The 12275-nt window shown below is 45.7% G+C and overlaps 1 protein-coding gene across 4 annotated transcripts in view; it reads right to left on the reverse strand.

Annotated features, from left to right (window-relative positions):
* Window positions 1-8110: 8110 nt before the first annotated feature.
* Window positions 8111-12275, reverse strand: part of Fermt2 (fermitin family member 2) — a 70880-nt gene continuing 66715 nt past the window's right edge. For 2 of the 4 annotated variants that reach the window (XM_029468774.1, XM_029468773.1), the window contains 4 exons: window positions 11781-11801; window positions 11162-11286; window positions 10816-10957; window positions 8111-9340 (listed from right to left, as the gene is read on the reverse strand). In XM_029468774.1, coding sequence (XP_029324634.1) covers window positions 9167-9340; window positions 10816-10957; window positions 11162-11286; window positions 11781-11801 — 462 coding nt within the window. In that variant the 3' untranslated portion in view covers window positions 8111-9166. The remainder of the gene's footprint in view (window positions 9341-10815; window positions 10958-11161; window positions 11287-11780; window positions 11802-12275) is intronic. The other 2 variants (XM_021181734.1, XM_021181733.2) reach the window with 1 other exon arrangement.

The following is a 12275-nucleotide window of genomic DNA, read 5'->3' on the forward strand; positions in this document are numbered from 1 at the left end:
TGTGAGCCACCATGTGGTTGCTGGGATTTGAACTCTGGACCTTCGGAAGAGCAGTCGGGTGCTCTTACCCACTGAGCCATCTCACCAGCCCCCTTGTTTGATTTTTTTATTTTGAATTTACATTTTCTGTTGGAAGCATGTGTCTACAAGTTCTGACCTGTTCATTATTTAAATGGGCACAGTTCCCTGATTTCAAAACGGCAGCAGGGAGGGGAAGACTAAGATTTTTGAATTAAAAATAACAGAAAAAAAAAAAAATCCCTAGTTGGCTAACAGAAACAAATGAAACCAAACCAAACCCCCAAACAAGTCTGAAGCCTGTGTTCACACTCCTCTGGCCTGAATGCTGTTTCCCATGAGCACTTTGGCTCCAGCTGGCCCCAGGGATCAAGCCCCAGGCCTTGCACATGCTCAGTGCTTGGCAGATGACCTGTAGCTCCAGCTCTGCTGATGTTACAAGCAAGTATGTCACCTGCATGCTTTCTTCAAGCTAATCCTTTTCTTTGTATCTGGATCCTGCCCTCCCTTCCTCCAGGAGTCTGTGCCGAGCCACTTCTGCATGCCTGGCTTCCTGAGGGTCTGGCCTTGTGTGGCCCTGTGCTCTACTTTCCCAGATGAGCTATTCTGACTTGCTAGTAATGCTTTTTGGGGGACACCTCATAGTTGTGGTCAGTGTCGGACTCCTAAGAAGTCATGAGAACAGATCTGTCTGGTGACAAGAGCTCTTTTTCCTAGTTTGGGTTCTTTAGAGATGTGTTGTGGTAAATATTATTTTGGGGCTTTTTACCACACTTTGATCATATAGTTTCCAAATAAAAGGCACAAACACCTTTTATTTTATTTTATTTATTTTTTTGAGACAGGGTTTCACACTGTAGCCCTGGCTGTCCTGGAACTTACTCTGTAGACCAGGCTGGCCTTGAACTCTGAAATCCACTTGCCTCTGCCTCACAAGCGCTGGGATTAAAGGCGTGCACCACCACTGCCTGGCTTAACAACTTTTAGATTTATAATAAGCCATGTATCATTAAAGCTGAGCAGGTATCAACACTCTATGCTATTTTGTCTACTCCCCTGTCAATAACTCCGAGATATCACTTGCCATGTTCTGCCTGGGCCACTCCTGCTCTGATAGGCCAGCCCTCACCATCCACCTACCCCATGGTGACTTCTTTCTTTCCTCCTCTCTCCTCTTCCTGGATCCTGCCTGCCTGCGACCCTGAGGCAGAGAACCTTCACTCTGTCCCCTCTTCTGCCCAGCCCAGGCTGTAGGCATCATTATGAACTAACCAGGGATAGATAACTTGGGAGCAGGGGTGGGCAAGGGGGAGAGGAAGGGCAAGGTTTACAGAACAAAAGCTGGTACAGGCAGCCCCAGACTTCAGAGATTCTACATGGAATGTGCTAGAAAGAGCTGACTTCGAAGGCTTATTTACAGCAGTGGTCTTTCTCAGTCACTTCAGAAGTTTCCCTAAGCAAAAGGACACACAGGCACAGCTGCTCCGGGTCTAAGGTCCCCACACCCTCCTCCTGTTGGGAGATTCTCACGATGCTCTGTCTCCCTGCAGGCTGTGATTCCTTCCCCTCTGCCCTCTCACCGGATGTGCTCTGGGTGTCATGTCCCTCAGACTCAGTGGACAGCATCTTTGAAAATGCAAGCTGGCTTTCCCACCGGTCCTCCTGTATCTCAGTCATAAAGCCTTTCTGGCTGTTTTCTTTGATGTCCCTCCACTGCCTCTTAAAACTACAGGCATTTAAGTTGACTTGGGCTATAGAGCTCACGTGGCTATCACTGATTGGCCTTGCTTCTCCAGGACGATTTTTTTAATGGCTCTACTCCCAGGAAATCTGGTTTTCCCATCTGTACTCCAAAAACAACTAAATTTAGCCTCGTTTCAATAATTCGACAGACCTCATTATTCCCCGTAATTTTTTCTCTTTCTTTTCCTTTCTCAACCCTTCACTAAGGTTTTGAGGGCTATCTCTTGAGATTCTCCCTTTCCTGGGCTTTGGATTTTCTTATTTCCTGCCATCTGGTCTCCACCCCCACCTCCCACCCCCGTATGGCTTCCCTTGGGCCCTTGGTGTCCCCTTGGTCACATGGCTTTCCCAGGGCTATGCCTCGTGAGCACTTATCACTCCTGTCCTGGCTGCAGTTAGTCATTAACGGCTGTGGGGCTGTCAAGGGCGTCGTTGCGTGCAACCTTCTCTTTTGGAGCCCTACAGGCTTGCCCGATTCTCCTCTTGAGCACTCCCCAAGATTTATCAACAAAATCTCCTTGTTTCTTCCCCCACCTCTGGCAGCAGTGACACATTTGGGTCTGAATGCAGAGATCTTTGGGAGAATGAACTCTGTGGGAACCAAAAGAGCTGACTGGCTTCTTTATAGACCCCTGACCTTCCTTAGAGATAGCACCCAATTAACTAGGTACCAAACAGTTCATTGTTTTGTCTCTCCCCATTCAGAAATCAGGGCAGCCTAACCTACTGCCACAGGCCATACCCTCAAGCTTTGCTGGGACTGAGTTTTTTTAGCCCAGTTGCTCCAAATATCAAAGGGGTTCTAAACACACTTCCTAGGTTTAGAAATTGTTTTTGTTCAGAGATCAACATGATTTGACCCGAAGCAGTTCCTAAGGGTTAGAGGAAAGGCTGTTAGACCCATGTTGTTTGCCTAAANAAAAAAAAAAAAACAACAAAAAAACCAAAAAAAACAAAAAAAACAAACAAACAAAAAAAATCAAACAGAACACACTTAAAATGTCTCCGTTCCACCACTGTGTCTTCAATAGTGAAGATGAAAGGAGACATCTGTCCAGTTTCCTTTCTAAACATCTTCACAGGGAGAATTTGGGGCATGTGAAAGAGGTCAGGCTCCCAGCATGGGCCCCATTCACTATACAGCAAGCAAGCAGGGAATTTAGCTGCAGTTTCAAGCTCTGAGAAGGAGATATTTGCACTTCACAGTGTGGCTGCTGTCTTCCAGTCTGTGTAAGAAGCTACAGGAGATGTCAGGCCCTGTCTGGGATTTCTCAGCTATATGGATGGCTCCAGCAGGTTTGTGCTGGTTTTCCCAAGCCCAGTTGTATGCTGAGGCAAGCTTGGTGCTTGCTTTCCCACTGGAGCTGGCTGTGCTGTTGCAGGCCCCGTTGGGTCTGTGACTTGCGTGGGGTCTCGGTATTCCTGAGTATGAAACAGAGCAAAGTCAACTGGACCTTGAAGAACTGAAGCCCTGGCCCCGGGCTCATTTGCCCTCTTCTTAAACCACCGAAGCCTGGTAGCCCCACCAATTAAAGATTCTCTTAGCAGCAGAGGCCAGCATTGGGGACCAGGTATCCAGGAGCAGCGTGGCTGCTGCTGAGACCACTCCCTCCCTCTGGCCTTCAGTGACTTAGTGCCACAGTTACACATGGGGCATTAGCACCCAAAACTGTCTCTCAGTAGTTTGGAGGTTGTCCAAATGGTGTAGTAGGGTGACGTGCTTGCCACATGAGCCTAAAGGCCTCAGTTAGATCCTGAAATCCAGGTAAGGTGGGAGAGGGGAGGGGGACGAGGAGGAGGACCTTCATGTGCTTGCTCCTGCCTCCTCAATAATAATAAAAATTTCAAAGCACAGCCTGCCCACTACAATGACAAACATTTGCCATTTTTCACTGTTTCAAGTCCTCCATGTTTAAAAGCAAGGTGTATCTTCTGCAGGGTGGAACCTGTCATTCTTCATTCTACTGTTTCGTGTGTTTGTTTCCAAGTCTTTGCTGCTTTAGGTAGTGAGCTCTGTCTTTTTTTTTTTAATCATTTTTAGTTCAGTGCTTGATATTGCCCACAGGACTCTGCGGTGGGACGTGGTGCAGGAAGTGGGGAAGACTCCTGGGTAGTTGACACTGACTAGCCTTGAACTCACTAACCCAGGCTGGACTTGAACTTCAGATCCCGCTCCCTCCCTCCCTGGTGCCAGAATTACATACAGGTTTCCCAGCCCTTTTGACTTTTTGACCTGAGGTCTAACTAATTTGCTCATTGTGATTCTCCTGCTTTAGCTTCTTGAGCAGATGGGATTACAGACCTGTGCCACCACAGGGTCCTGCATGCCCTAGAACGTGTTTCCTGGTGGGCATGAGGACACACTTAAGTTTCTCCACATCCACGGTGGAATTGAGAGGGCCTAAAATGCACAAGATGGCAACAACCATTTCTGGGGATGCTATAGTTTATAATTGCACCAATAAATATCCTGTTACCCCAGTAACGTGTTACTCTGTCAGATCTTAACCATTTTTACTAATACCATAGGCAAGAGACTACTTTAAAATTGGTGGCTGGGATGTAGCTCAGCAGCAGAGCATGTGTCTAATACACGAGGCCCTCTGGGTAGGGTCATTCCTCTGCACTTCACATACAAAGCGCCCATTTTCCAGAATCCTGTGCAGATGGACAGGTTTTCACTTCAGGCTTCCTTTCCTCCCTTGTGAAATGAGTACCTTAAGGCTTTGTGCATTTCCTCTGGATTGGCCTGTGTGAGTGAGCACAGACACGTGTGCACATCTTGTTTATAGTCTCGGTTCTCTTGTCCAGCCAATTATACGATGCAAAAATACCTTCTCCACATTTTCTGCTCTGTTGATTGATTTGAGAAAAAGTTTGGCTTTGTATAAGCTCGGCATCTTCCTGCCCCCCCCAGTCAATGCTCTCCTCTTCCAGCTTTGATTTGCTGTCCACTCAATACTTCCGAGTGCTCCTCACAATGCCTGCACTGTGTTGTCTCACAGACAGTGACACGTAGGACACATAGGAGCATTTTCCCAACTTCAGTCCTTGGTCCACCTGGAATTGATTTCGATGACTGCATAACTAGACGAGGCTGTGGCCCAAGCTCTTTGGGGAACTCTTTTGTGATGATATCAGAAACAAGTAGCTGTCCCTACACCCTTGGTTCCAGTCTCTTTTGACTGCAGTGTTTCCATCATCTCTGCCAATGTCGTGCTGTTTGTGGGATGTTTGTTTGTTTTTTGAGGCAGGCTCTCACTGTGTAGCCTTGGAACTCACTATTGTCAATCAGGCTGGCCTTTGTGTGCTAGGGTCCAAGGCATGCCAGGTGTGCACCACGACCCCACACTTTCTGTGTTTGAAACTTTAAAGTTCCGATACAAGCTGGGCGGGGTTATTCTGGGATTCTCATGCTCGTGTTTTCTGCTTTGTTCACACTCCTCTCACCCACTGCCCTATTTGGCAAAGCTGATTCCCTCGGCTGCTTGTTATTTCTCAGGAGCATTTTGACTCTTCCAAGTGTTCTGAGTACTGAGTCCGTAGCTAGGCAAAAAGCTGAGAGGCTGTGTAGCTACCAGTAGGATTCGAAGTCTGTGTTTTCACTCAATTTTAGGAACCCGGACATTAGAATTCTGTGCTCGGAGAAATGTTTTCCTATTATGCATTTGCCACATTGATCCAGACATGGCTTCAAAGTTGTTTGGTTCACTGTGCTGTTTGTAATTATAAATATAATTAGCATTGAGCCTGGACCAGTTCCTGGGGCAGTATTATGAATAATGCCTGAGCAGCAAAGCCACAGGAGACTATAATTAGATCTCATGAAATAATGGTCTCAAATTATTTTTAAGTGCTTGTAATTTTTAGTAATACTTAGGCCAAAGCACAAACAACAGAAGGGACACTGAACAGGGAGTGACTCTACTAAGAGGAAGGGATATTTGACATCTATATGCTTATCCTGGGAAACTTGATTTTGTTTAATTAAATGTAGTGGAGGAATGGCACAGTGGGAAATCAGGTCACTAGATAAGCCTCTGGCTTCTGTTTCCTGTTCTGGGTGGCTCTGCAGTCCACTGAGAATCTCCCTGCCCTTCGCCTGATTTCCCATTTCCTGTTAGTTTTCTCTCTCACCTCCCCCATTCTTGAGCTGCCAAACCACATCAGTTTGAACAGATAAAGAAAGCCTCAGTTACTTTGCTGAACAGCTCTGAGCTCCTGGGAAGAGCAGGGCAGGGGAGGGGAGGGGAGGGGAAAGAAGGGAAGGGAAGGGGAGGGCTTCCTGAATTGCTGTGTGGGCCCCAGTGGTTCTTCTGCAGGGTAAAAACTGGATCCATTTCTATTATCCCAGCCTTTTAGGCCTATGCCCATAGCCTCCGTGCTGCGGCTCTATGGCCAGAAAGGGGCACTGGCACAGTGGCTACAGGGCATGGCAAGGATCTGAGCCGGTTCCGGACAGGCAGTTCAGATACACGCTGGCATAAAGCAAAGGCGCAGATTTAGAAGGCTGCCAGGCTAGGGATGATCCCATGTGTCAAGTGACTTGGATACAGATATAGTACAGAGATGCTGAAAAAACTGGTTTGCTACTGTGTTCACTACTGCTAGTGTTGACTTTAAAATACAGAGCGCGGGGCTGGTGAGATGGCTCAGTGGGTAAGAGCACCTGACTGCTCTTCCGAAGGTCCAGAGTTCAAATCCCAGCAACCACATGGTGGCTCACAACAACCCGAAATGAGATCTGACGCCCTCTTCTGGTGTGTCTGAAGACAACTACAGTGTACTTACATATAATAAATAATAAAAAAAAATAAAATAAAATACAGAGCGTTGGTGTCTTTCAGCCAAGGGCCAAGAACCCAGGCTGGCCTCATTCTTCTTTATCACTACTGATTTCAAAACCTTTTAATAAGGCATAAATTGCAACTGGACAACACAGAACCTAACAGTCTGCCCTGTCTTTGCCTCTTGAATGTGTGACATTGGAGAGATAAGAATGGAAAATATCGTACCGGGCATGGTGGCGCACGCCTTTAATCCCAGCACTTGGGAGGCAGAGGCAGAGGCAGGTGATTTCTGAGTTCGAGGCCAGCCTGGTCTACAAAGTGAGTTCCAGGAGAGCCAGGGCTACACAGAGAAACCCTGTCTCGAAAAAACCAAAACCAAAAAACAAAACAAAAAACCCAAAAACCCAAAAAACCCAAAAGAATGGAAAATATCTCTCAAGGTTACAAAGAAAACTAGTTTATGTGGAGTTGGCAATACTACACCAGAAGCTTCTAACAGGCCACTAGCCTGCTGCCTGAGAACAACAACATTTGGATGGAGTCTGGTTAGTATCCTGTTCCCACGCCCTTGTGAACTTCAATCACAGGGAACAGAAACTCGAATGCAGGTTCTGGGAGTCCTAGACAGTGTTCTTGCAAAATGCCTTTCTTGATAGAGGCTGCTGGCGACAGGTGTGAGAGTTACAAGGCTTGCTTCCCATATGACTGGACAGAGGTGGGAAGCCAGGTCACAGTCTAGCTTTGCCTTGGTTCCCATTAAATGCAGCCGTCTGTTCAGAGAAGGCAGAGTCTGCTTGGCTGCAAGGAAACTTAGAAGTATTTATGGAAGAATAGCTATAAACTAAGATTTCTAAAGGGAGACATAGATTTGGACAGAGGACAGGGTACAGGGCTAGGAAATAATATGGCAATGGGATGAATGGCTAGACCAGCATTTCTCAACCTGTGGGTCCCGACCCCCTCTCACAGGGGTCACCTAAGACTACGGGAAAATACAGATGTTTATATTATTATTCCTAACAGTAGAACATTACAGTTATGAAGCAGCAAAGAAAATAATTTTATGGTTGGGGAATAACATGAGGAACTGTATTAAAGGGTTGCAGCATTAGGAAGGTGGAGAACCACTGGCCTAGAGAGTGGCTGTCCAGACTGTTTAAGGACAAATGGGCCCCAGGGAGATGCCCCAGCTCAGAGGACTGGAGCCGGGAGGGTCTTGAGCTTCTGTAGCACAGGGCATAGTCATCAGAGCTTTAGGTCTACACCAGGGCTCAGCAGGCAGGGCAAGCAGTGGTGGTGGGAGACGAAGAGGTGAGCAGAGCTGGGTTTTTAGAAGATGTCTTGTCCTCACAGGCACGGGACTGACATAGGTGGCAGCCAGGCCCATGATGAAAGTCTGGAGTCTAAATGAATAACCACAAAGGTCTCTCAATGCCGGAGAAAGGATGTCTCCTAGAGAGAGAGCACTCTTCATCTGGGACATGGCCTAGCACTGGCGGGCTGTTCTAATAACACAGTGTTGGGAGAGTTGAGAGAGATCAGAAGTACAAAAGAAAACATTAAATAAAAGGTTTTACTTTTATTTAAAATAAAATGCATTTATACAGTCTTTAATTCATTGGTTATTGGACAATACTGGTAAGTCCACCCCTCCCTGGCGCCCCTCTGGGCTCGTGAGCTAGGAATTGTCTAACTAGCACCAACGCAGATGTAATAGCGCAACAGACTAGAACACAGCCGGTCCAGGCTGTAGTTAAGGGCATCACGGCAAGTCACGAGCATCATGAAGTCATTCGTAATTTAGCAGATACTGAAACTGCAAATTAATTATAGACTTTAAAAGCACTTAATTAATGTAAGGATGCTACATTTAAGCCATTTTCTAGTTGTGAATAGTTTTTTTTAAAAAAAACTGTACAATTTTATAAAATTTGTGTTTGTACATTAGTTACACAAAATGAATACTTCATAGATCTTTACTTCATACTGTAACACAAAGGCTGCATATCTTAGGCAGACAGTGAATATGCTGGTGAATACTAAGAGTACTGTAATACAGTTTGGTGTAAAAATAAACACAAAACAATGTACAACATGCTTACTCAAGGACAAAACCCACCCAATAACAACAGGTTAGCAGTGTTTCCTTCAAGGTCAACAGCATCAACAAATACCAAGCATCCACTGTAGACCGACTTTATACTGGGAGAGGGGATTAACTGGGTACCAGGAGCAGGGTATTTTAAAAGAGGGCATCAATTAAACACAAACACATGCATTACACATGATAAATAGACTTCATATAGATTATATGTATGCCCTGGGTGGCTTGGTAGATGGCTTGTTTCTTAGTTTGGCTACTGTCAATCAGTGACAGCTTTCCGTGGCCCTAAGGACTGTTGGGGATTCCACAGTCCACATACGGCATATCAAGGTAGGCAGCAGATTAACAATCGTGCTTGTTAGTGCACATATGAACCGGTCTGGTAAGGCAAAAAGGTATCATGATAAAATGATAAAGTTCAAGCTTACTTTATTAAGCAGCATATAAGAAACAATAGCTTTAAAGTTAAATATTGTTATGGCTGTGGAGTTTTATTACACAGTTTTCCTATTCACACCCAACCACTGGTGAGTTTGTAGAACATCTCCTCATCTAAACTTTCATTTTGGTCTTTCGCACGAGTTGAGAGAAATATGTAACCACCAATGAATTCGTGGACCACCTTGCAGTCTACTTCGGTACAGATGAAGGACAACCGGACCTCATCTGCAAACTCTACAGTGACCTGGAGCAAAGACAAAGAGCCGTCAGTTCCCCGGGAAGCCCCTGGATTTTAAGTTATGGTACTCCACCCCGCAGGGTCTTGGGAACAGCCATTATGTCAGTTATGTCATAGGTCTAAACAGTTAGAAAAGTGTATCATCCCCACATCCCTTTAGTTTGCAAGTTCTCAAGGCGTTTAAGTCATTAAGGTCCCAAGTGGTCTCTAGTAATGCAATTAATGAGAATGGCTCTCTTTAGGTCCTGGGAGAAACTTACTTCTTGAGTCTTATTTAACATTCGCTTCAATATGTAGTCTTTAGGTATCAAGCTTAAATATTTCAGAAAGATGTGTATTTCTGATAGCAGCTGATACAGTGTATCCAATATATGCCAAGCAAAATCGCCCACCAGTGAGATGGTTTTATATGATCACAATGTAACAAAGAAAAGGACACCAAGCTACACAGTGGGATGCGCACCAGGTTTTACAGACCCTGCTGAGGCAGTCATCAAGTGTGTGGGCATGGACAATAAGCAGCCCTTAGGCTTCTAAGTGGGAGCATCCTCATTTGTGAAGTCCAGGCAACCTGCCTGCTTTAGAAGGCTGAGGTGAGGCGTAGAGGCCAGTATAAGTGCAAACGTCTAGTGTCATGCCTGACCCCATAGAGGCATAGGACATAACCTCTGACTGCTGTTTCGAGAAGCTGTTACAGAAAGATATCCTTAAGTATGGATGGTAAGTTCAAGTGAGAAATGAGTAACCAACCACATGGTCTGCACTTTAAAGATTATTTTTTACTATCCATATTTTTAGAGAGTCTTCTGTATTCTGTAGCCCAGGCTATTCTCTCTCTCTCTCTCTCTCTCTCCATATATATATATATATACACGCACACACACACATATTTTAAGAGTACATGTGTTGTGTCTGCATGTATGTCTGCAAGGCCAGATGAGAGTATCAGATTCCCAGGAAATAAGAGTTGCAGGAGGTTGTGAACCTCCATGCATGTGGGTGCTTACATGAACCTTAGTTCTCTGGAGGAGAAACAGCAGCTCTCAGCTCTGGAGCCATCTCTACTCTCTGATTATTTGTAAACAGACTGCCCTATGCAGGGTCTCACAGGCATGGGGATAGGGCCTTAAAGCTTGGCTATCCAATGGTGGCCTTTAAAAGCTTACTTGAAGATTCCAGCATGGGAGCAGAGCTACTCGGACAGCCTTGGCAGAAGGAAGGCTGCCTTTCTTCATCAGGAAATGCCGTCTGTTCCACCAAGTATGAGAGAGAGAGCAGACACTAAACCTCACTAGCCTGATAGCCTACATCAGCCTTAGCAGTTAATGGGGTGCCAAATACCACAACCAAATCACGTCACATAATCCAGTCTTCAAAATCTACCTTTTGTCTTAAGTCCTGGGGACCAAACCCAGACCCTGAACTACACCCTCAGGCTATCTGTACTGAGTGACACCTGAGGGGTGTTAGTGCTAGCTCACCATCTTGATCTCCCAGTTGACATTCCACTGCTTCATGTTGCTGAACCGCCAGGTTTTGATGGCATCCCCTGTGCTGGCGTCCATCCGAATCAACCTGTTGTATGCAATTCCAATAAGTTCTTCTCTCTTGCCGCCTTGAAATCTGTAATATTGAAGAAACACCACTCAGAATGGGGGAAGGGATTTTCTCTAACCCTAAAAACAATGCAACTATTATAAGACAGAATACCATTAAATTTTGGGGTAGAAGAGGTTAGTGTAGTCTAAGCAGCCCTGCCTTCAATGGTGAAGATCTAAGCCAACAAGGCGGACAAACTGAACACACAGACCACAGCGGCGCACTGACCTCGCAATGAAGTGTGTGATGCCGAACTCAGGCAGAGACTGCCAGGCTTGAATGAATCTCATCTTGGCTTCAATCAGGCTCATCTGGGCTACATTTTGATGGGCCTCCAAGATCCGTGCTGTTATCTAAACAGAATTTTAAATGTTTTATTAAATAACCAGACATTATTATCTTTTATTAAAAAATTAAAAATTGATGTGCAACCATAGCATTATACTGAATTGGAATTAAAAATTATCTAATGCTTCATTTGGGAATCCCAACAAAGCCCCAATGTTAATTTCAGTTCTTATGTACCACACACGAGGCATTATTGGGATTCTAGCGTAGAGCTGCCAGGACCGACCGAGAGATGTTCCAAGTGGGAGACCCTGGTGGGCAATGAATGGCACAGTAACACATCCAGATGGCTACTGAGGTGCCGGCTGGAGTTCTGCAGTGCAAACTGGAACACCAGGAGGCAGAGAGTCACGTTTCCATGGCAACCAAACAGGACTGCTCTGGTTGCATTTACCTGTACTTGCTTTAGGGTGAATCCCCCACGGTGGGGGTACAGATGGCTAGGACTATGGCTGCTCAGTGTCTACTTTCCTTCCCTTTGTACCTATGGAGAACTTACCAAATCTCTTACACAGCCTGGCTGTAGATGGCAATGCGAGGAAAGAAAAAGGAAGCAGAAAGGGAAAAAAAAAAAAAGAGGCGATCAGGAAATGGCAAGGAAGCAAAGAAAAGGCTATGGTACCTGCAACCCAAAATTCCAGCAGAAAACCATGCAGAAAAAAAGGGCACTCAGGAGGAAACGAAACGCAAGGAAGGATGAGAATGGGGACAGCAAGCGGCCGTCGCTGCCTATGTGGCTACAGCAGAGGCACCACACTGCAGCAAGTGTCACTCAGATTAAAGACAGAAGCTCACAGAAGACAATGCAAAGGCCACCCCTCCTTCTCCCTCCTGTGTCAGTTCTTACAGCGAGGGTAAAGCTAAGTATTTTAGTAGCGAAATAACAATTACTAATCAAAAGCCTTGGTAGCCTTTTCAGATTTAGTCAGATGACAGGACACATGCGTTCTCCTCAGAGAGCTGAGGGCTGCCTGTGAGCTTGCTGGCCACACTG

Source organism: Mus caroli, chromosome 14 (genome assembly GCF_900094665.2).
Source record: "Mus caroli chromosome 14, CAROLI_EIJ_v1.1, whole genome shotgun sequence".
Classification (NCBI taxonomy): Eukaryota; Metazoa; Chordata; class Mammalia; order Rodentia; family Muridae; genus Mus; species Mus caroli.